Here is a 20,425-nt window from a genome sequence, read left to right on the forward strand (position 1 = left end):
TGTGCCGCAGTGACTGTTGTCCTTGACGGCACTGTTGGGTTTCGTGCTAGGTGTATTCTAGCAGGAAACCCAACAGTGTCATCGGGGTCTACAGTGACTGCTTTGAGTATTGTATTGCTACATTGTGCCGCAGTGACTGTTGTCCTTGACGGCACTGTTGGGTTTCGTGCTAGGTGTATTCTAGCAGGAAACCCAACAGTGTCATCGGGGTCTACAGTGACTGCTTTGAGTATTGTATTGCTACATTGTGCCGCAGTGACTGTTGTCCTTGACAGCACTGTTTTTTTTTTATCAACAGTGGACAAAGTCCGAACACGTTGGCGTTCGATCAAGGACCGCTTCAACAGTGATGTTCGTGCTGAGGGCCAGGTTCGCAGTGGATCTGCGTCAAGGACCAGAACTAGATACCGTCACTATCACGCGTTGCAGTTCCTAAGACCGGTCCTTGCCACGAGATCGTAAGTATTATAAATTTTGGGTTTTTATTTTTATTAATCTGTGTTTTTCTAATCCACAGCTGATGCTTCTTGTAAAGGCATGGTAGTAATGATTTTCCTTTCTTCCACAGCACCTGGAGCAGCACCCTGCAACCTGGCCCTGGAGCGGTCCTTCCTCGGACGTCCTCTGACCCGTCCCAGCCATCCGACAGCCAGGAAGCACCTTGCAGGTCAACCACACACACAGCTGGTGACCAGGAAGCTGGGCCATCAGGTGTTCCCCTGTCCCAGGTCTCTGCCACTGGTTATGCGGGCACTACCCGCCAGCGGCAGAGGGCCTTGGACAGGAATGTCTTGCCCGAGTTTATGCATTTGAGCGAGACATTTAATTCCAGCCTCAAGTCACTGTCCGACAGAGTTGAAAGCGGTTTTGCACTCATGGAACGTGGTTTTAACCACTTTGAACACCGCTTCAATTCTGTAGAACAGCGCCTTGACCGTCTGGAGGCTGACCTCAACAGACCAGCACACCATTTTTTTAGTAAGATTGAAAAGGGCATGGCGGAACACCTTAGTCCTGATCAACAGCTGAATGTGCTGCAGGCCTGCAACAATGCTTTCTTGCAGGCTATGCAGCATAATCGGTACGGTCAGCAGTCAGTGGTGTCCTTTCCACCTGTGCCACCATTGACTCGCTTCACCTCACTACCGACTTGTGCTGCATACCACTGCACGGACACCTCTATTCAAAGCCAGGACACCCACCGTTACACCACCACAAGTCTGAGTGCAGCTGGTCACTTCACCGACACCACCATGGCAAGCGCTGCTCCTGTCTGGAGCACCACCGCCACTCCCATGCATGCGTGGAGCTCAGCCACCACTAGGCAAACATGGAACAGCCCTGCCGCTACAACAACATGTAGTAGCCCTGCCACCACCACTCTGCAAACCTGGACCATCACTGCCGCCACCAGTCCTCCTGCAAGGACGAGCACTGACAACGAAGAGCAGCAGCAGCCACCTCAGCAGCAGCAGCCACCTCAGCAGCAGCCACCTCAGCAGCAGCCACCTCAGCAGCAGCAGCAGCCACCTCAGCAGCAGCAGCAGCCACCTCAGCAGCAGCAGCCACCTCAGCAGCAGCCGCCACCTCAGCAGCAGCAGCCACCTCAGCAGCAGCCGCCACCTCAGCAGCAGCAGCCGCCACCTCAGCAGCAGCAGCCGCCACCTCAGCAGCAGCAGCCATACCAGCAGACGGGGGACCTACATTCCATATTTGCCCCTAGTTCAAGGCGAAATCAATCAAGGCGGGCATTGGGCCAAAGTCGGTCCAGGCACACAAGCCTACGGCGACATGCCATTACAACTAATGTACCTGAACAGATTTCCTCTCCTCCAAGTGTTCCTAGTTTAATTCCCTTAACTGGACTACCTTCCCCCACAAGTTTTGTTGCCCCTTCCCCTCAAACACCGTCTTCAACTGCAAGTGTTGCATATTCCCTGCACACCCCCAAATTGAAACCATCTGCCCCCAAACGCCGTAAAAAATAATTTTTAGGTTTATTTTTGTGATAAAAAATAAATTTACATTTGTGGTTCACCATTGCTAAGTTTCATTAATGTTGTTTGCGCCGCTCACACACACTGATGGGTAAATACATGTTAAAAACCAACCCAAGGCCTAGTATAGTCATATGTGAAATAACACGGACTAGTATAGTCATACCAAGGCCTAGTGTAATAACTCGAGTTTTACCAACTTGGATCTGGTTTCATGAAAAACAAACTGTTGAAACTTGTCTTAAAAATAAGTTTCTTTCTAGTTTCACCAGTTTGTTTTTTGTGAAACAAGATGCTAGTTGTTAAAAATCGAGTTATTACAGTAGGCCTTGGTATGACTATACTAGGCCGTGGTATTTCACATATTACTATACTACTAGCCCCAAGGCCTACTATACTCATATTTGAAATACCACGGCCTAGTATAGTCATTCCAAGGCCTAGTGTAATAACTCTAGTTTTACCAACTAGAATCTATTTTCATGAAAGACAAACTGTTGAAACTTGTCAAGTTTCACCCGTTTGTTTTTCTTGAAACAAGATACTAGTTGGCCAAAATCGAGTAGGCCTTGTTATGACTATACTAGGCCGTGGTATTTCACATATGACTATACTAGTAGGCCCAAGGCCTACTATACTCATATTTGAAATACCACGGCCTAGTATAGTCATTCCAAGGCCTAGTGTAATAACTTGTAATGGAGCAGATTACATTCATCCACTCAATGCTGACTTGTATTCCCCATGGACTTTCATTGGGGTTGGGTTTTGAGGGTTGTGTTTTGAGAAAATCACATACTTTGTTTTAAACTAGTTGCACAATTTTCTCTTGAAAAAAAATGGTTTCCTGATTCATGGCCTGCAGCTTTGCTCATTCCAATATATTTCACGCAGACTAGCAATGCTGCATTTTAACTCATATGTGTATTTACCTGCCCAGGTGTGTGAACATAAAAAAATTCAGTTATACATGGGAAGTTTTTTAATTAATTGGAGTTTAAAAAATATAGTGCACTCAGTAATGGTATCAAATAAGGATTTTTATTACCATAAACAAACAACAACATTACACCATTTCATCTTGCCAGTGCACCCGTCCTACATCAGAAATAAAGTAGGCCGCAAATTTGTCCCTCATTTGGCCAACTTCAACGGATGACCTGAGAGTGTGCTGAGTGAATTCAGGCAATGGGTTAGGAGCATCATCGTCCAGTTCAAAGGTCGGGTGCTCTTTAGCCATCACAAAGTTATGTAGAACCACACAGGCCTTCACCACCTCATCGACTGTTTCAAGTTTAAGATTAATGGCCGTGCCCAGAATTCGCCATCTGGAAACAAGAATCCCAAAAGCACACTCGACAGTTCTTCTGGCCCTGGTCAGCCTGTAATTAAATATTTTTTTGGTGTGGTCCAAGTCCCGGCTGGAGTAGGGTTTCAGTAAGTTTCCGCACATTTGAAAAGCCTCATCGCCAACCATTACAAAGGGCAGTGGCGGAGCTTCGGTGTGAGGAAGAGGCCGTGGCATAGGGAAATTAAATTGGTTGCCATACAACCTCCGGCCCATGTCTGAGTTTTTAAAAGCCTGTGAGTCATTACCACGGCCAAATGCTCCAATGTCCACTGCTACAAACATACATCCGGCATCCGCAATCGCAATGAGTACTATTGAAAAGTACTTTTTGTAATTATAGTACTCAGATCCCGTTCTTTGGGGTTTGATGATCCGTATGTGTTTCCCATCAACAGCTCCCAAACAGTTGGGAAAATTGCATACTGTCCAGAATTTGTCAGCAATTTCCATCCACTTTTCAGCGGTGGGCAGGGGCATAAATTCTGGGCAAAGAACATTCCAGAGAGCCCGGCAGGTGTCAGCAACAATTCCAGACAAGGTAGAGATTCCAATACGGTACTGGAAGTGTAGTGAAGATAGGGTTTCTCCAGTCGCCAGGAATCTGTGAACAGACAAAGAAGTAAAATTAATATTTATGTATATTATTTTTAAAAACTATAAAATAAAATATTAGTACATTCACGAAAACTAATTACCCAAGGTTTTGAATACTAAATTTAAAAAAAAAACATCAGACCACACCCCTTGGTTTTTAAAACATACCGTAATGTCACCAGTAGCCGTTCCTCAGGAGGAATCGCACGACGGAGCTGTGTGTCCTGTCTCCGGATGGATTGTTGGACACGAGCAAGCAAATCCATGAAACTTTCGTGGGACATCCGGATATAATCTGTAAATTTCTCCGGGTTTGCCCGTAGCTCGCTGTAGAGGGTGTGGTATGCCCCACGGCTCTCCCGGAGTTAAACAATCGGATGTATCCACATACGCCGCCGTCTTCGCTGCCTCTCTCTCTTCCTTTGTTCATGGCAAGCAACTGCATACGCCTGAGCCATCGCGATGTCCAAATCCAAGTTGAAGTGAAAACTCTTCCAGCGCAGATCCATGGTCACGAGAAGAATCAAGCAAATGTGAAGAATACTGTAGACAGGGTCTATATATTAACATACCACACCCACAATGAAGTCCCATTGGTCTTGTGTGTTGTTGAATGGTTGTTTTTTCATTTTTGTGGGGTTTTTCCAAAATCTGTAAAAAAACGCTAACGCACAAAAAACGCATACAAACGCGCAAAAACGCTGCGTTTTTTTCCTGCATGCGCATAAAAATGCTTGAAAAAAACGCAGCGTTTGTATGCATTTGTATGCGTTTTTTTAATGCGTTTTTTTGCGGGAAAAACGCGCTGCAAAAAAAAGCAAGTGTGAAACTAGCCTAAGGGGGTGATAACGGGGGGTTTGATTTACTATTTATGGCGGTTTTTATGGTTGGCGGCTGTCGCACGCTAAAAGACGCTTTTTATTGTAAAAATAGTTTTTGCATCAGCACATATTGAGAGCTATAATTTTTCCATATTTTGACCCACCGAGTCATGTGAGGTCTTATTTTTTGCGGGACGAGTTGACGTTTTTATTGTTACCATTTTCGGGCACGTGACATTTTTTGATCGCTTTTTATTCCGATTTTTGGGATGCAGAATGGACAAAAACCAGTGTTTCATGAATTTCTTTTGGGGGGGGTGCGTTTACACCGTTCCGCGTGCGGTAAAATTGATAAGGCGGTTTTATTCTTTGGGTCAGTACAGTTACAGCGATACCTCATTTAGGTAATTTTTTTTTGTTTTGGTGGTTTTATGCAATGAAAACTATTTTATATAAAAAATTATTTTTGCATCGCTTTATTCTGCGAGCTATAACTTTTTTATTTTTTCGCTGATGATGCTGTATGGCGGCTCGTTTTTTGCGGGAAAAGATGACGTTTTCAGTGGTACCATGGATATTTATATGCGTCTTTTTGATCGCGCGTTATTACACTTTTTGTTTGGCAGTATGATAAATCATTATTTTTTGCTTCGTTTTTTATTTTTATTTTTTAAGGGGTTTGCTAAAGGGGTTAACTAATGGAACAGTTTTATAGGGCGGGTCGTTACGGACGCGGCGATACCTAATATGTGTACTTTTATTGTTTTGTTTTTTTTATTTCCAAAAAATGGATTTATTGGGGGAATATTTTTTTTTTCTAATTTATTTGGCGATTTTTTTTTTTTTTTTTTTTTTTTTTTTTTTTACTTTATTACTTAGTCCCAGGTGGGACTTCACTGTCCTGTGACAGATCGCTGATCTGTCACATCACAGATCACTGTGACAGATGAGGAATCTGTCACAGGCACTACTGCAGACTTCCTCATGCCTGCGCTTTGCAAGCACTGAGGAAGCCAGCTCCCTGCAGGCCCCCGTCGCCATCTTGGATTCGTGGGCCTGTAGGGAAAGAGACCCCCGCAGCAGCGCTGCACATTGCGCTGCTGTGGGGGACTCAGGGAAGCACGGAGGGAGCCCCCTCCCTGCCGATGCTTCCCTTTAACCCCCGGTACACCGCGATCATGTTTGATTGCGGTGTGCAAGGGGTTAACGTGTCGGGGTGGTCCGTGACCGCCCCTGACACATTGTGCTGGGTGTCAGCTGTGATAATCAGCTGACTCCCGGCCGCGATCAGCGGCGCTCATCACGTGGGCGCCGCTGATCGCGCTAGATGTACTATCCCGTCCATGGGCATAGGGGCCCGGGTCCCATGGACGGGATAGTACTTCTGATGTCAGAAAGGGGTTAAATAGATTTTTTAGCCCTGATAAGGCTTGTTTAGTTACAATGAAAATTCACTTTCTTCTGAGACTAAACATTGCCACCTGTTCACATGGGCCAATAAATACACCATTTTTGTATGTATTTTTTTTTTTAAGTACTGCCCTCTTTTTTTTGCCTACTTCTGTGCCATTGCTAAGTGGGTTGCAGTCTGCGTGCTGGAACTTTTCCTACGCTCCTCATTTTGTTTATCCCATATCACCCTGCGAGTGGCAAGACATATAGTGTCAATGGAAATAACTTCCAACCGCATTGTCCCTCAGCAAGATGTGCTTACAAAAAAAGCAAAGGTTCTTAGCACATAAGTTGGCCAATTCATGTGTGCCCATCAACCATGTCAAGGTGCTGCTTCTCTGATGGGTCCTATCATAACCCTTCACTATCCTACTGTACATGCCACTTTCGGGCTAAAAAGCCTACAATAATGGCCAAACATGCCTCTCCTGGGCTATAAGACAACAATTTGAATGGGCAAGTAGAATTGGCTCAGAACACCTGCAGGTCCATGGGAGGAGAGCAGTGCCAGAGCAGAGGGAGTCACACCCTCCAAAATAGCTGTACAGAAAAACGTGACCAGCACCTCCTGGATGGGTGCAAGCTATAGTGACTTACTCTTCATTCTTGCAACCTATAGAGGGGAAGAGTTCTCATAGAAGTGCCTCAACCGACCTCATGGCAATACCGATAATCCACACAATTGTCTCTGATATAAGATGCTGTTTTGGGCAGAATCTTTACCAGTTTATCTACATCTGTGATTATTAACGATAGTTTTTAGACTTCATTCCACACTTTTCTAGATCATGCTGGATATCAATACCGTATATATTAATATTGCGTGTTTTTATTTAAACATTTGTTCACCATACAATTAAAAATATAATCCTTCGTAGAACGTGTCTTTTACAATTTTGTACCACTAGAGGTCTCTTGTTGTACTTTAACTAGTGGCTTCAAATAAGCTGCATGTAGTACCAAACGTCACCACTAGGGTGGAATTCAGAAACCTCAGCTGCTTGTAAACAAGGGACGCCTTGACTTTCACAATCATCGTCTTTCTTCATTGCTTCTTAGGCTATGTCCCCACTGTCAGTAATCGGCAGCACTTTGAACACAGCACATGTTCGCTGCGTCAAAAGCGCTGACGGCTTTGAAACGCAGGTGATTCTGCATGTGTTCATAGAACCGTGCGGAATCACTGCGTCCCATAAATTGGACGGGTGAAATTTTTCTTGCAGAGGCTCGCATCTCCACAAGATAAATAGACATGCTGTGGTCTGGAAAGACGCGCTGCATGTCAGTCTCCACAGGTGAGCCACGCGAGTTGGAGTTGGAGCATGCATAGTGAACATGGGATGTTTTTGAAACCCCATCCACTATGCTGTAACATCTGGCGGCTAATAAATAAAAAATTCCAGAAAACAAGGGGTTAAAATTGATACTACAAATAAAGTCAATCAAAGGTATGCACAGCCCCCTGAGGAATCCCACGCGAAACATGCGTTGGGGCTGCACGGTGTGACCATTTACGTGGATCTATCTGGGTGAGATTCTTTCCTAAGTATTGCACTTTTATTCTGAGGTCCATTTTGGGTATATATGCAATGGCAATATGCTGTGAGTTTTTCTAGTGCACCCAGAGTGGTATCTGATAACTTTTTATTTGTGTCTAGTATTTTGGTAAAATTGCAAGCGTAATTGTTACTGAATAATATGATCTCAATATCCCCGATCGATATATTAATGTAATTGTGTCCGACTTTGTCTTATGTCCTTTACATTGTTAGTTTGTCTATACAATATTTTATTATGTAATAATATTCATGAATATATTTAATAAATTTAATACATTTCATATTTAAAGGTGTCTTGTACTCCTTGTTTTCTGTTTTGTTTGCAACATCTGGCGGCTGCAGATATACGCAGCATCAAACCCGCAGCGTTAACTGACTGTAGGAACATACCCTTATTATTTCATTACATGGAGACCACCGATATACATGTGGGTGAGCAGGAGATAAATCACCAGGGTGTCCTTAGTAAGATGCTGTTGTGCTTGTTGCGTTTGAGACAAATTTTAGATCATTTGGCACCAAAAGTATTTTGGCCTCGGAGGGAAGAAAAGATCATGATTCTAGGACTTCTGATTTGGGGTACAACATATTCATTGTTCTTATTCGGATTGTGGAGAATTCCTAATTTCATTGACATCCATCTGGAATAAAAATGGAAACGGAATTTAGAAAACCTTTAGAGCAGCAACTTTCAAGAGACACGCTCTGCTGGCACAAGGGGCACACACATCTGGTACAAGGGGCACACACATCTGGTACAAGGGGCACACACAGCTGGTACAAGGGGCACACTCAGCTGGTACAAGGGGCACACACATCTGGTACAAGGGGCACACACATCTGGTACAAGGGGCACACACATCTGGTACAAGGGGCACACTCAGCTGGTACAAGGGGCACACTCATCTGGTACAAGGGGCACACTCATCTGGTACAAGGGGCACACTCATCTGGTACAAGGGGCGCACAGCTGGTACAAGGGGCGCACAGCTGGTACAAGGGGCGCTCATCTGGTACAAGGGGCACACTCATCTGGTACAAGGGGCACACTCATCTGGTACAAGGGGCACACTCATCTGGTACAAGGGGCACGCACATCTGGTACAAGGGGCACGCACAGCTGATGCAAAGGGGCACACTCAGCTGGTAGAAGGGGCACTCTTCTGGTGCAAGGGGCATACTCTGCTGATACAAGATGAATTCTCTGTTAGAACAAGGGAAATGCTCTGCAACACAAGTAGAATTCTCTGCTGGTACAAGGAGCATGCTCTGCTGGTATTTGGGAAGTGGTGTGCTGGTATATGGGGAATGCTCTATTTGTACAAGGGTCATGCTCTGCTGGTACAGCGGTATGGCACAGAAAGAAAGCAATACAGTTGTGTGAAAAAGTGTTTGCCCCCTTCCTTATTTCCTATTCTTTTGCTTGTTTGCGATAACTGGCAATGAGTCTTTTACAACGCTCTGGAGGAATTTTGGCTCACTCATCTTTGCAGAATTATTGTAATTCAGCCACATTGGAGGGGCTCCGAGCATGAACCACCTTTTTAAGGTCACCCCATAGCATCTCAATCGGATTAAGGTTAGGACTTTGACTAGGCCACTCCAACATCTTAATTTTGTTTTTCTTAAGCCATTCAGAGGAGGAATTGCTGGTGTGCTTTGGGTCATTGTCCTGCTGCATAACCCAGGTGCGCTTCAATTTGAGATCATGAACAGATGGTTGGACATTCTCCTTCAGGACTTTTTGGTAGACAGCAGAATTCATAGTTCCATTTACCACAGCAAGTTTTCCAGGTCCTGATGCAGCAAAACTGCCCCAGACCATCACACTACCCCCACCATATCACCATATTTTACTGTTGGTATGATGTTTCTTTTCTGAAATGCTGTGTTACTTCAACACCATATGTAATGGGACATACATCTTCCAAAAAGTTCAACTTTTGTTTTGTCAGTCCACAGAGTATTCTCCCAAACGTCTTGGGGATCATCAAGTTGTTTTCTGGCAAACCTGAGAAGAGCCTTTATGTTCCTATTGTTCAGCAGTGGTTTTAATCTTGGAACTCTGCCATGCAGGACATTTTTGTCCAGTCTCTTGCTTAGGCCATGTCCCCACCTTCAGTATTAGGTCAGTATTTTATATCGGTATATGGAAGCCAAAAAGTTATAAACTAGAGACCTGTTCTTCATTCTTCATTTTTTATTCATTTATTTTCTTTTTTTTTGCCATATTTTACCATACAATGCATCATATGTTTAGTTCCAACCTAATATTCAATGTCATCAAATATTTGACTATTCATAGCAATGCCATCTTGTGACCAGTTCAGACAACACAGCGGCGTCCTTATTCTCTCATTTCTCATGCTTACATGTTCCTCCCAATGCAGTTGGTGGGGTGGAATGCATGATTGCATTGTGCCTTGGAGGTCTCCATCCTGTGTCAACACGTTTCCATGTCACATTCACCTGACCGTGATGTTGTGGACCATGTGACACGGGTGGGTGGCGATCTTCTGGGATCCTCCATGTAAGCATGCGTCGCCAATCACCCCAGCCACCTCCCATTGGTTTAAACAGTATTTATAAACTTGCCAGACATAAGATGACTCCATCCTGTTACAAAGGTCCGCCGAAATGCGCATCGGGGCAGGTGCATATCGTATATGCAGCAAATTATACAGATTTATGCCACAGGCTCAGGTATATGCTCTTTTTCATTCAACCTATTTGGCATATATTGTGTACATGTAGTTGTTACCTCTCAAACATCTGATTACCATGTCTCATAGTTGCTTCCCTACACAGGGATTATTTATACACACAGTTCTATATAGCCCATTACCACTTGCACTTTAGTACAGTATATACCGTGTGGGCCATTTATATGGATACACCTAAATAAAATGGGAATGGTTGGTGATATCAACTTCCTATTTGTGGCACATTAGTATATGGGAGGGGGGAAACTTTTCAAAATGGGTCGTGACCATGGCAGCCATTTTGAAGTCAGCCATTTTGGATCCAACTTTATTTTTTCCAATGGAAAGAGGGTCATGTGACACATCAAACTTATTGAGAATTTCACAAGAAAAACAATGGTGTGCTTGTTTTTAACATAACATTATTTAGTTTTAATTTTCACAAGGGTAACGGGAGAAAGTGGAGCATACAATTTGTTGTCCAATTTCCCCGGAGTACACAGATACCCCATATGTGGTGGAAAACTACTGTTTAGGCACAAGGCAGGGCTTGGAAGGGAAGGCGGACCATTTTACTTTTGGAATGGAAAATTGGCTAGAATAGATAGTGGACGCCATGTCATATTTACAGAGCCCCTTGTGTCCAAACAGTGGAAACCTACCACAGGTGACCCCATTTTGGAAACTACACTAGTCAAGGAATTTATTTTGAAGTGTGGTGAGCACCTTGAACCCACAAGTATGTCACAAAATTTTAAAACATTGGACCATGAAAATTAAAAATTTTCTCTGAAAATGTTGTTTTAGCCTGTTTTTATGCCTTTTTAAGGGGGCTTTACACATAGCGATATCGCTAGCAATATCGCTAAAGCGTCACCGATTTTATGACGCAGCAGCGATATTGCTAGCAATATCGCTACATGTGATACTTACCTCCGACAGGCTCCCCCGATGGTTATCGCTGATCGCGCGAGAACGTCCTGGGCTGTTTCTCGTCGGCAGCTTCCTGCTGTCGCCGACAAGTGACGCATGGGCGGAGGACATCATCATCGCCGCGTCTGACAGGTAAGTAACGACCGCTGCTGCGTCGCTGCATCGCCGGTCAGATCTGCCTGTTTGGCAGCTCACTAGCGACCATTTAGCGATGCACCAGCGATCCCAATCGGGTCATATCGTGGTCAGGATCGCTGGTGCATCGCTAAATGTAACTGGGCCCTTAGAACGGTAACAGGAGAAAATGGACCACATAAGTTGTTGTGCAATTTCTACTGAGTACAGGGATGCCCCATGTGTGCTCAAACTCTTGTTTGGGCAAATGGCAGGACTTGGAAGGGAAGGAGAGCTATTTGACTCTTGGAGAACAAGTTTTTGTAGAATCGTTTGCGGACTCAATTTGGAAATTACACCCCTCTGGAAATGTATCTAGGTGTGTTGAATATTTTGCTATCAATGGATGTTGCTAAGTGAAAATGCAAATATGCATTGTAGTTTCCAACTTGTTATTCTGAATATAAGCACCCACATATTAAGTGGGCTCTTGTCGCTACAGTAATGCAAAACATGTGGCTGCTAACTGCGGATTACGCACTATGCGGGGCTAAGGAAGACGTGGCCATTTGGATTTGGGCGCGTAGATTTTCCTGGATTTCTTTTTCCATAGCCTTTGTGCTGCCAGTAATATGGACACCCTCTATATTTGTTAACAGATGAAGGACCTGAGAGAGGATTTGATTTTTTTTTTTTGAAGGCCGAATAGAAACTTTTATTGGTGACATTTTGGATCACATTTATCCTGTGCCCGTCCCTGAGCACTTCCATCTAAATCTGCAAAATATGTGATTCTGATGAAACTCGCGAGCGATTCATTCCAACTTTTAAGAGATGCACAAACCGGTGATGGCCGCACTTTTATGCACACCTAAAAAGATGGACACCACTTTTCCACAATGCCTGCATATGCCTCATTATAGGGAATCTACCGCTGGGAGTTTTCCTTCTAAGTGTAGCGCTTAAGATAAATGTGTGATGAGGCAGAATGAAGAAATCAACTGATTTTATTTATTTTTTACACCATTTTTCTTGCAGTATATGTGATTAGGCAATGATTCTCTTGGTCAGTATGATTACGATATTCGATTGACTTTTTTTTTACTGCTGTCACACACACACATCAAAGACGCATTTTTTTTCATTTCACACACAAAAAACTTTTTGCATATCTAAAAGTTGAGTTATAATTTTCCTATATTTCTGCCATTAAAGTCATGTTATGACTTGAATTTTGCAGGTGCAAATGATGTTTTTGGGTACCATTTTCAGGAACATAACACTTTTTGATCGCATTCTATTACAGTTTTTGAAAAGGCAGAATGAACAAAAACTAGCAATTTTTTTTTCTTCTTTTTGTATATATCATTCACCGCGTGGTAAAGTTGATAAGGCAGCTTTATTCTTCATGTCACTAGAGTTACAGAGATACCACATTTATATCAATTGTTTTTGTTTTGTCGCTTCTAGACAATCAAACCCATTTTATTGAAAAATATTGTTTTTGCATCGCTATATTCTGAGCTATAATTTTTTTCCTTTTGCACTAACAGAGCTGTATGGCGGCTTGTTTTTCGAGGGACAAGATGACATTTTCAGCAGTACATTTTTAATTTACATTTTTTTTTTATCATGTTTTATTCCATTTTTTTTCCAGCGGTATAATGAAAAGCTATAGATTTTTGCAGCGTTCACTGTAGGGGTTAGCTAGTGTGACAGTTTTATAGATTGGGTCCTTCTGTTTTTTATAAAAATATATGTATTTATTGGTGTAATGCTTTGTTCTTCATTTTGTGTTTTTGTAATAATTTTTTCAATCTTAACTTTTCTTTTTTTTTACTTAGTCCCTCTATAGGACATTAATTTTTTTTATTACTCTAATCAGTTTCCTCATGCATTGCAATGCACCAGCACTGCAATGCACGAGTCCTGTGATATTTCAAAGGCAGATCGCCCGTTACATTCAGCCTATGGCTGGGTCTAACAGGCCACCGTTCCTGACACATCAGGAGGTCATTGTTTGACCTCTGGGTGTCATGACAACCATCAGCTCCCTATGATTTCATCATGGGGTTGAGAGAGGGCGCCCCTCCCTCTCACAACCTTCCAAATACCATGATCGACATCAATCATGGAATCTGGAGGGTTAATCAGCCAGGGGTGGTGCAGGCATTTGCCCTGGCAGTTACCGCAGGAGCTCAGCTGTCAGATGAGCAGAGCTCCGGCAGTAATCATGTAGAGAATTTCTGATATTTCAGCTCCTCCCACATGATTATGCTGTGATCGGTCAGTCTGCATCTCCGCCAAGTCAGCGATTGCTGTCAACACGGAACTGTCACTGTGATTTCACACAGTTCCATGTCAGACATCGCAGGTCATGATGCGGGAACCGATACCTGCTCATGATGTGCTATGTCCGTCGTTCTTTGTAAAGGGGTTAATATTGAGAAAAATTAATTTCAGTCTGTTGCTTCAACCCTTCACAACAGTCACAGTCGCTCATGTGGCCCTTCGGCAAAATTAATTGCCCTCCCCAGCCCTATACATATCACGTGGTTGGCTTATTTTCACATATTAGAAGTTAAAGGGAATCTGTCACCTACTTTTGGCGGGCTATTAAAACAAGGTAGGCCCGGTCCGATGGGCAGTGTTCCCGATCTTTGCCGCCTCCCCATCCTTGGCCGCTATCCATAGTTTTTTGAGGAATAGCAGTAGGTGTCCACCATTTTTCGCGCGTGCGCTAACCATTCTTGGCTCGTGTACGCGCAGTATGCTTTGCCCAACTGTGGGCAAAGCCGAAAAGCCTGACTGCGCATGCACCGGTTACTAACTAAGCCCTGGAAGTATTTTGCTGTGTTCCGGGCTGGACCGACCTCGTTTTAATAGCCCACCAAAAGTAGGTGACAGATTCCCTTTAAATGAATCAGCATGGAGCCTGAAAATGTCCATCAGTTTAGGAGATTTTGTATTTGGCAAATAGCCACACAGTTACATAGTTAATATGCATAATTGGCACAAAGTTAGAAAAGATAAAGCATGAGTAAGGTGCAACAGGTAAAAAACAAAACAAATCATCCTCCATTCACATAAACCAATCTGCGGATATAGGAGATATTGATATTTAAATGAAAAAAGGTCAGCGGATTTTCTTAGAATGGAGCTGCTAATGTGTATGGCCAAATATTCCCTGTGGAGCACTGTGCTTGGCTTTTTTTGGCTGCTCCATAGAGAATGGATGGAGCAGAAGTCAGGCATGTGTACTAACAACAGATTGCTGATCTGTCACAGTGATCTGTGATGTGACAGATCAGCGATCAGTCACAGGACAGTGATGTCCCACCTGGGACTATGTAATAAAGCAAAAAAAAAATTAAAAAAAAGTGTAAAAATAATTTTAAAAAAATCGCCAAATAAATTATTAAAAAAAAAAAAAAATATTCCCCAATAAATTCATTTTTTGAAAATAAAAAAACCCCAAAACAATAAAAGTACACATATTAGGTATCGCCGCGTCCATAACGACTCGCCCTATAAAACTGTCCCATTAGTTAACCCCTTTAGCGAACCCCTTAAAAAATAAAAATAAATAAGCAAAAAATAATGATTTATTATCATACTGCCAAACAAAAAGTGTAATAACGCGCGATCAAAAAGACGCATATAAATATCCATGGTACCGCTGAAAACGTCATCTTGTCCCGCAAAAAACGAGCTGCCACACAGCATCATCAGCGAAAAAATAAAAAAGTTATAGCTCGCAGAATAAAGCGATGCAAAAATAATTATTTTTTATATAAAATAGTTTTCATTGCATAAAACCGACAAAACATAAAAAAACGACCTAAATGAGGTATCGCTGTAACCGTACTGACCCGAAGAATAAAACCGCTTTATCAATTTCACCGTACGCGGAACGGTGTAAACGCACTCCCCCAAAAGAAATTCATGGTTTTTGTTCATTCTGCGTCCCAAAAATCGGAATAAAAAGCGATCAAAAAATGTCACGTGCCCGAAAATGGTACCAATAAAAACGTCAACTCGTCCCGCAAAAAATAAGACCTCACATGACTCGGTGGGTCAAAATACGGAAAAATTATAGCTCTCAATATGTGGTGATGCAAAAACTATTTTTACAATAAAAAGCGTCTTTTAGCGTGCGACAGCTGCCAAATATAAAAACCGCCATAAATAGTAAATCAAACCCCCCCCGTTATCACCCCCTTAGTTAGGGAAAAATAATAAAATTAAAAAAAGTATTTATTTCCATTTTTCCATTAGGGTTAGGGCTAGGGTTAGGGCTTGGGTTAGGGCTGAGATTAGGGTTAGGGGTGTGTTGGGGTTCGGGTTGGAGTTAGAATTGGGGGTTTCCACTGTTTGGGCACATCAGGGGCTCTCCAAATGCAACATTGCGTCTGATCTCAATTCCAGCCAATTCTGAGTTGAAAAAGTCATATGGTGCTCCTTCCCTTCCAAGCTCTGCCATGCGCCCAAACAGTGTTTTACCCCCACATGTAGGGTATCAGCCTACTCAGGACAAATTGCAAAACAATTTTTGGGGTCCAATTTCTCCTGTTACCCTTAGGAAAATAAAAAATTGGGGGCAAAAATATCATTTTTGTGGAAAAAAATGATTTTTTTATTTTCACGTCCGAGCGTTATAAACTTCTGTGAAGCACTTGGGGGTTCAAAGTGCTCACCACACATCTAGATAAGTTCCGTCGGGGGGTCTAGTGTCCAAAATGGGGTCACTTGTCGGGAGTTTCAATAGTTTAGGTACATCAGAGGCTCTCCAAACGCACATGACACCCGCAGACCATTCCATCAAAGTCTGCATTCCAAAATGGCACTGCTTCCCTTCCGAGCCCCGACGTGTGTCCATACAGTAGTTTTCTCCCACATATGGGGTGTCAGCGTACTCAGGCCAAATTGGACAACAACTTTTGGGGGTCCAATTTCTCCTGTTACCCTTGGGAAAATGAAAAAATTGGGGACTAATTGATCATGTTTGTGGAAAAAATACGATTTTTTTATTTTCATGCCCGGGCATTATAAACTTCTTTGAAGCCCTTGGGGGTTCAAAGTGCTCACCACACATCTAGATAAGTTCCTTAGGGGTTCTCGTTTCCAAAATGGGGTCATTTGTGGGTGTTTCCACTGTTTTGGTACATTAGGGGCTCTCCAAAGGCAACATGACACCCGTAGACCATTCCATCAAAGTCTGCATTCCAAAACGTCACTACTTCCCTTCCGAGCCCTGACGTGTGTCCATACAGTAGTTTTCTCCCACATATGGGGTGTCAGCTTACTCAGAACAAATTGGACAACAACTTTTGGGGTTCAATTTCTCCTGTTACCCTTGGGAAAATAAAAAAATTGGGGAATAATTGATCATGTTTGTGGAAAAAGTACGATTTTTTTATTTTCATGCCCTGGCATTATAAACTTCTGTGAAGCACTGGGGCGTTCAAAGTGCTCACCACACATCTAGATAAGTTCCTTGGGGGGTCTAGTTTCCAAAATGGTGTCATTTGTGGGGGGTTTCCACTGTTTAGGTACATCAGGGGTTTTCCAATCGCGACATGGTGTCCGATCTCAATTCCAGCCAAAAACGTCAAATGGCACTGCTTCCCTTCCGAGCTCTGCCATGCGCCCAAATAGTGGTTTACCCCCACATATGGGGTATCAGCGTACTCAGGACAAATTGCACAATAACTTTTAGGGTGCTGTTACCCTTGGAAAAATAAGAATTGAGGGTGAAAAGATCATTTTTGTGGAAAAAATATGATTTTTTAATTGTACGGCTTTATGTTATAAACTTCTGTGAAGCCCTTGGGGGTTCAAAGTTCTCACCACACATCTAGATAAGTTCCTTAGGGGGTCTAGTTTCCAAAATGTTGTCATTTGTGGGGGGTTTCCACTGTTTTGGTACATCAGGGGTTTTCCAATCGCGACATGATGTCCGATCTCATTTCCAGCCAAAAACGTCAAATGGCGCTGCTTCCCTTCCGAGCTCTGCCATGCGCCCAAATAGTGGTTTACCCCCACATGTGGGGTATCAGCGTACTCAGGACAAATTGCACAATAACTTTTAGGGTCCTGTTACCCTTGGGAAAATAAAAATTGGGGTGAAAAGATCATTTTTGTGGAAAAAATATGATTTTTTAATTGTACCGCTGTACGTTATAAACTTCTGTAAAGCCCTTGTGGGTTCAAAGTTCTCACCACATATCTAGATAAGTTCCTTGGGGGGTCTAGTTTCCAAAATGGGGTCACTTGTAGGGGGTTTCCACTGTTTAGGTACATCAGGGACTCTCCAAACGTGACATGGCGTCCGATCTGAATTCCAGCCAATTTTGCATTGAAAAAGTCAAACGGCGCTCCTTCCATTCTGAGCTCTGCCATGCGCCGAAACAGTCGTTCCCCCCCACAAATCAGGTATCAGCGTACTCAGGACAAATTGCACAATAACTTTTGCAGTCCAATTTCTCCTGTTACCCTTGGTAAAATAAAAAAAATTGAACCTGAAGTATTTTTTTTGTGAAAAAAAGTTAGATGTTCATTTTTTTTAAATATTCAAAAAAATTCCTGTGATGCACCTAAAGGGTTAATAAACTTCTTGAATGTGGTTTTGAGCACCTTAAGGGGTGCAGTTTTTAGAATGGTGTCACTTTTGGGTATTTTCTATCATATAGACCCCTCAAAGTGGCTTCAAATGTGATGTGGTCCTAAAAATAAAATGGTGTTGTAAAAATGAGAAATCGCTGGTCAACTTTTAACCCTTATAACTTCCTAACAAAAAAACATTTTGGTTCCAAAATTGTGCTGATGTAAAGTAAACATGTGGGAAATGTTAGTTATCAAGTTTTTTGTGTGCTGTATCTCTGTGATTTAAGGGCATAAAAATTCAAAGTTGGAAAATTGCGAAATTTTCAAAATTTTTGCCAAATTTCCATTTTTTTCACAAATAAGCGCAAGTTATTTGAATGAAACTTTACCACTAACATGAAGTACAATATGTCACGAGAAAACAATGTCAGAATCACCGGGATTCATAGAAGTGTTCCAGAGTTATGACCTCATAAAGGTACAGTGGTCAGAATTGTAAAAATTGGCCCGGTCATGAACGTGCAAACCACCCTTGGGGGTGAAGGGGTTAAAGGGAATCTTTCACCCCTTTTTTGAGATATCATATAATGATATCACTCAATTGTGTGTCACGTAAGGATTCTCTTAGTAGTTTTGCTTCCCCCTGTTCCCGCACCTTTCATGCATAAATACCTTTTTTATATCAGTTCAGATGTATGTAAACTGCTGCTGTCCGGTCCGCCGGATGGGGCTTATTCACCTGCTCCCCCTCCCTGTCTTGCTCTATGCATTTCTTCTTGTGTAGAGCAAGGCAGGGAGGGGGGGGCAGTTGAATAAGCCCCTCCCAGCGGACCGGACCATGGCAGTTTACATACATCTGAACCAATATAAAAAAGGTATTTATGCATGAAAGGTGCGGGGTCAGGGGGAAGCAAAAGTACTAAGAGAATCCTTATATGACACACAATGGAGTGATATCATTATATGATATCTCAAAAAAGGGGTGACAGATTCCCTTTAATGCTGGTGGATCCATCTGGCTGCAGTTGTTATCTCAATGCTCTGCCATTTTGGTTTCCATATCCACTCGAAGTGTTCTTGGCCGACAGAATGGAGTAAGAATAGTGTATATGCAGGAAGAACCAGTGTTGTGAGGGTTGTACAGGCTGCAGTCAGAGCCATCACTGAAGAAATCAGTGCATGAAAGACAAAAAAAGGAGATCATTCTTAAAAAGGATTAGAAATGTTCATTTTTCCCATAAACAGCTGTATATTGATCTGGCAACTAGGACAATGATGGCTCATGGGGGCGTGGCTTGCAGGGGAGCAGAGCGGTCGTGTTTCTCGGAGCTCCTGCTTTTCCCTATTTTAAGCTAACTGAAGATTACTATTTCTTGGAAGAACTGGGCCACGGACTTGAAAGAACATGTCTACTAGGAGAAGTAAGAAGAGCAGCTCCGGTGAGGAGGGACCATGTGACGGGTCCAAGAAGCTTGGGCAACTTGTCGGGCCCAAGCCTCCATCATGCTGGGAGCGGACAACGCAGATCTTTACTTAATTCGGCAGCGGCCTCTTCACAGCGGGGGCCTGGTGGTGGAGGATCCCCTTCGGCGGTGAGGACATCGGCCGACAATGCAGAGAGGAGTCCGGGGTCCAAGAAGTTCTCAGACATGGGGTCTTCAAAGCAGCAGGCGAGCAGCGGGAAATCCCCCTCCACAGTGATCCAGACATCGGTGGGCAGAATGGAGGAGAAGAGATGGAAGACCTGTGCAGCCTCAGACGTCGGGAGACTACAGGAAGCGGGTCCTTTTCAGCAGCGGTCCGCCGGCGGGGATCTCCCTCTCACTGTGGCCCCGACATCAGGAAGCCAAATTAAGCAACTTTTTAAAGATATATTATTAAAATTATCAAAGAGAGTGAAGAAAAATCCAACAGTATTTCCAACATTCCCCTTCAAAATGTGAAATCTATGCTTGAAAATTCGAAAATTTTGTGTTCCAAAGAAGTTTTTGATCTTCGTGAGGTCTCGAATTCTTTAAATAACATTTAGAAAGATATTGCCTCTTTTAGAAGCTGTTTGACCAACTATGAAGACGTAAAGAGGAAAAACAACGTAAAAATTAGAGGTATCCCGCAGTCAATCAATTCATCACGACTAAAAGAATATATCTCCTCAATGGTGCGTCACCTAATACCTGGAACTGAGGAAAAAAACCCCATTGAAAAAGTATATAGAATCCAAAGACCTTCTTCCTTGCCGTCTAATTTATCTAGCGATGTCATCGTCTCGTTTTACCCTACATGGGTGAGAAACTCT

At 43.0% G+C, this 20,425-nt stretch overlaps 2 protein-coding genes across 3 annotated transcripts in view; both read left to right on the forward strand.

The window, feature by feature from the left end:
- Positions 1–20,425, forward strand: part of LOC141080484 (uncharacterized) — a 154,434-nt gene that overhangs the window by 52,692 nt on the left and 81,317 nt on the right. Inside the window, exon 13 of one of the 2 annotated variants that reach the window (XR_012228934.1) lies at positions 9,730–11,018. The exons of the other annotated variant lie outside the window; for it this stretch is intronic. The gene's annotated coding sequence lies outside the window, so the exon portion shown is untranslated. Of the gene's footprint in view, positions 1–9,729; positions 11,019–20,425 lie in introns of those variants that run through there. 2 annotated transcript variants of the gene reach the window in all.
- LOC141080482 (uncharacterized) lies at positions 150–2,037 on the forward strand. Its single transcript, XM_073565729.1, has 2 exons — positions 150–458; positions 569–2,037. The coding sequence occupies exon 2, from the start codon at positions 804–806 to the stop codon at positions 1,986–1,988; it is 1,185 nt and encodes a 394-aa protein (XP_073421830.1). The 5' UTR covers positions 150–458; positions 569–803; the 3' UTR covers positions 1,989–2,037.

Source organism: Dendrobates tinctorius, unplaced genomic scaffold, assembly GCF_039654945.1.
Source record: "Dendrobates tinctorius isolate UK_male_01 unplaced genomic scaffold, ASM3965494v1 ptg000016l, whole genome shotgun sequence".
Taxonomy (NCBI): Eukaryota; Metazoa; Chordata; class Amphibia; order Anura; family Dendrobatidae; genus Dendrobates; species Dendrobates tinctorius.

Bases quoted from the DNA above. Each gene is read 5' to 3' on its own strand.
- LOC141080482 (XM_073565729.1), top strand. From the start codon at position 804: ATGCATTTGAGCGAGACATTTAATTCCAGCCTCAAGTCACTGTCCGAC.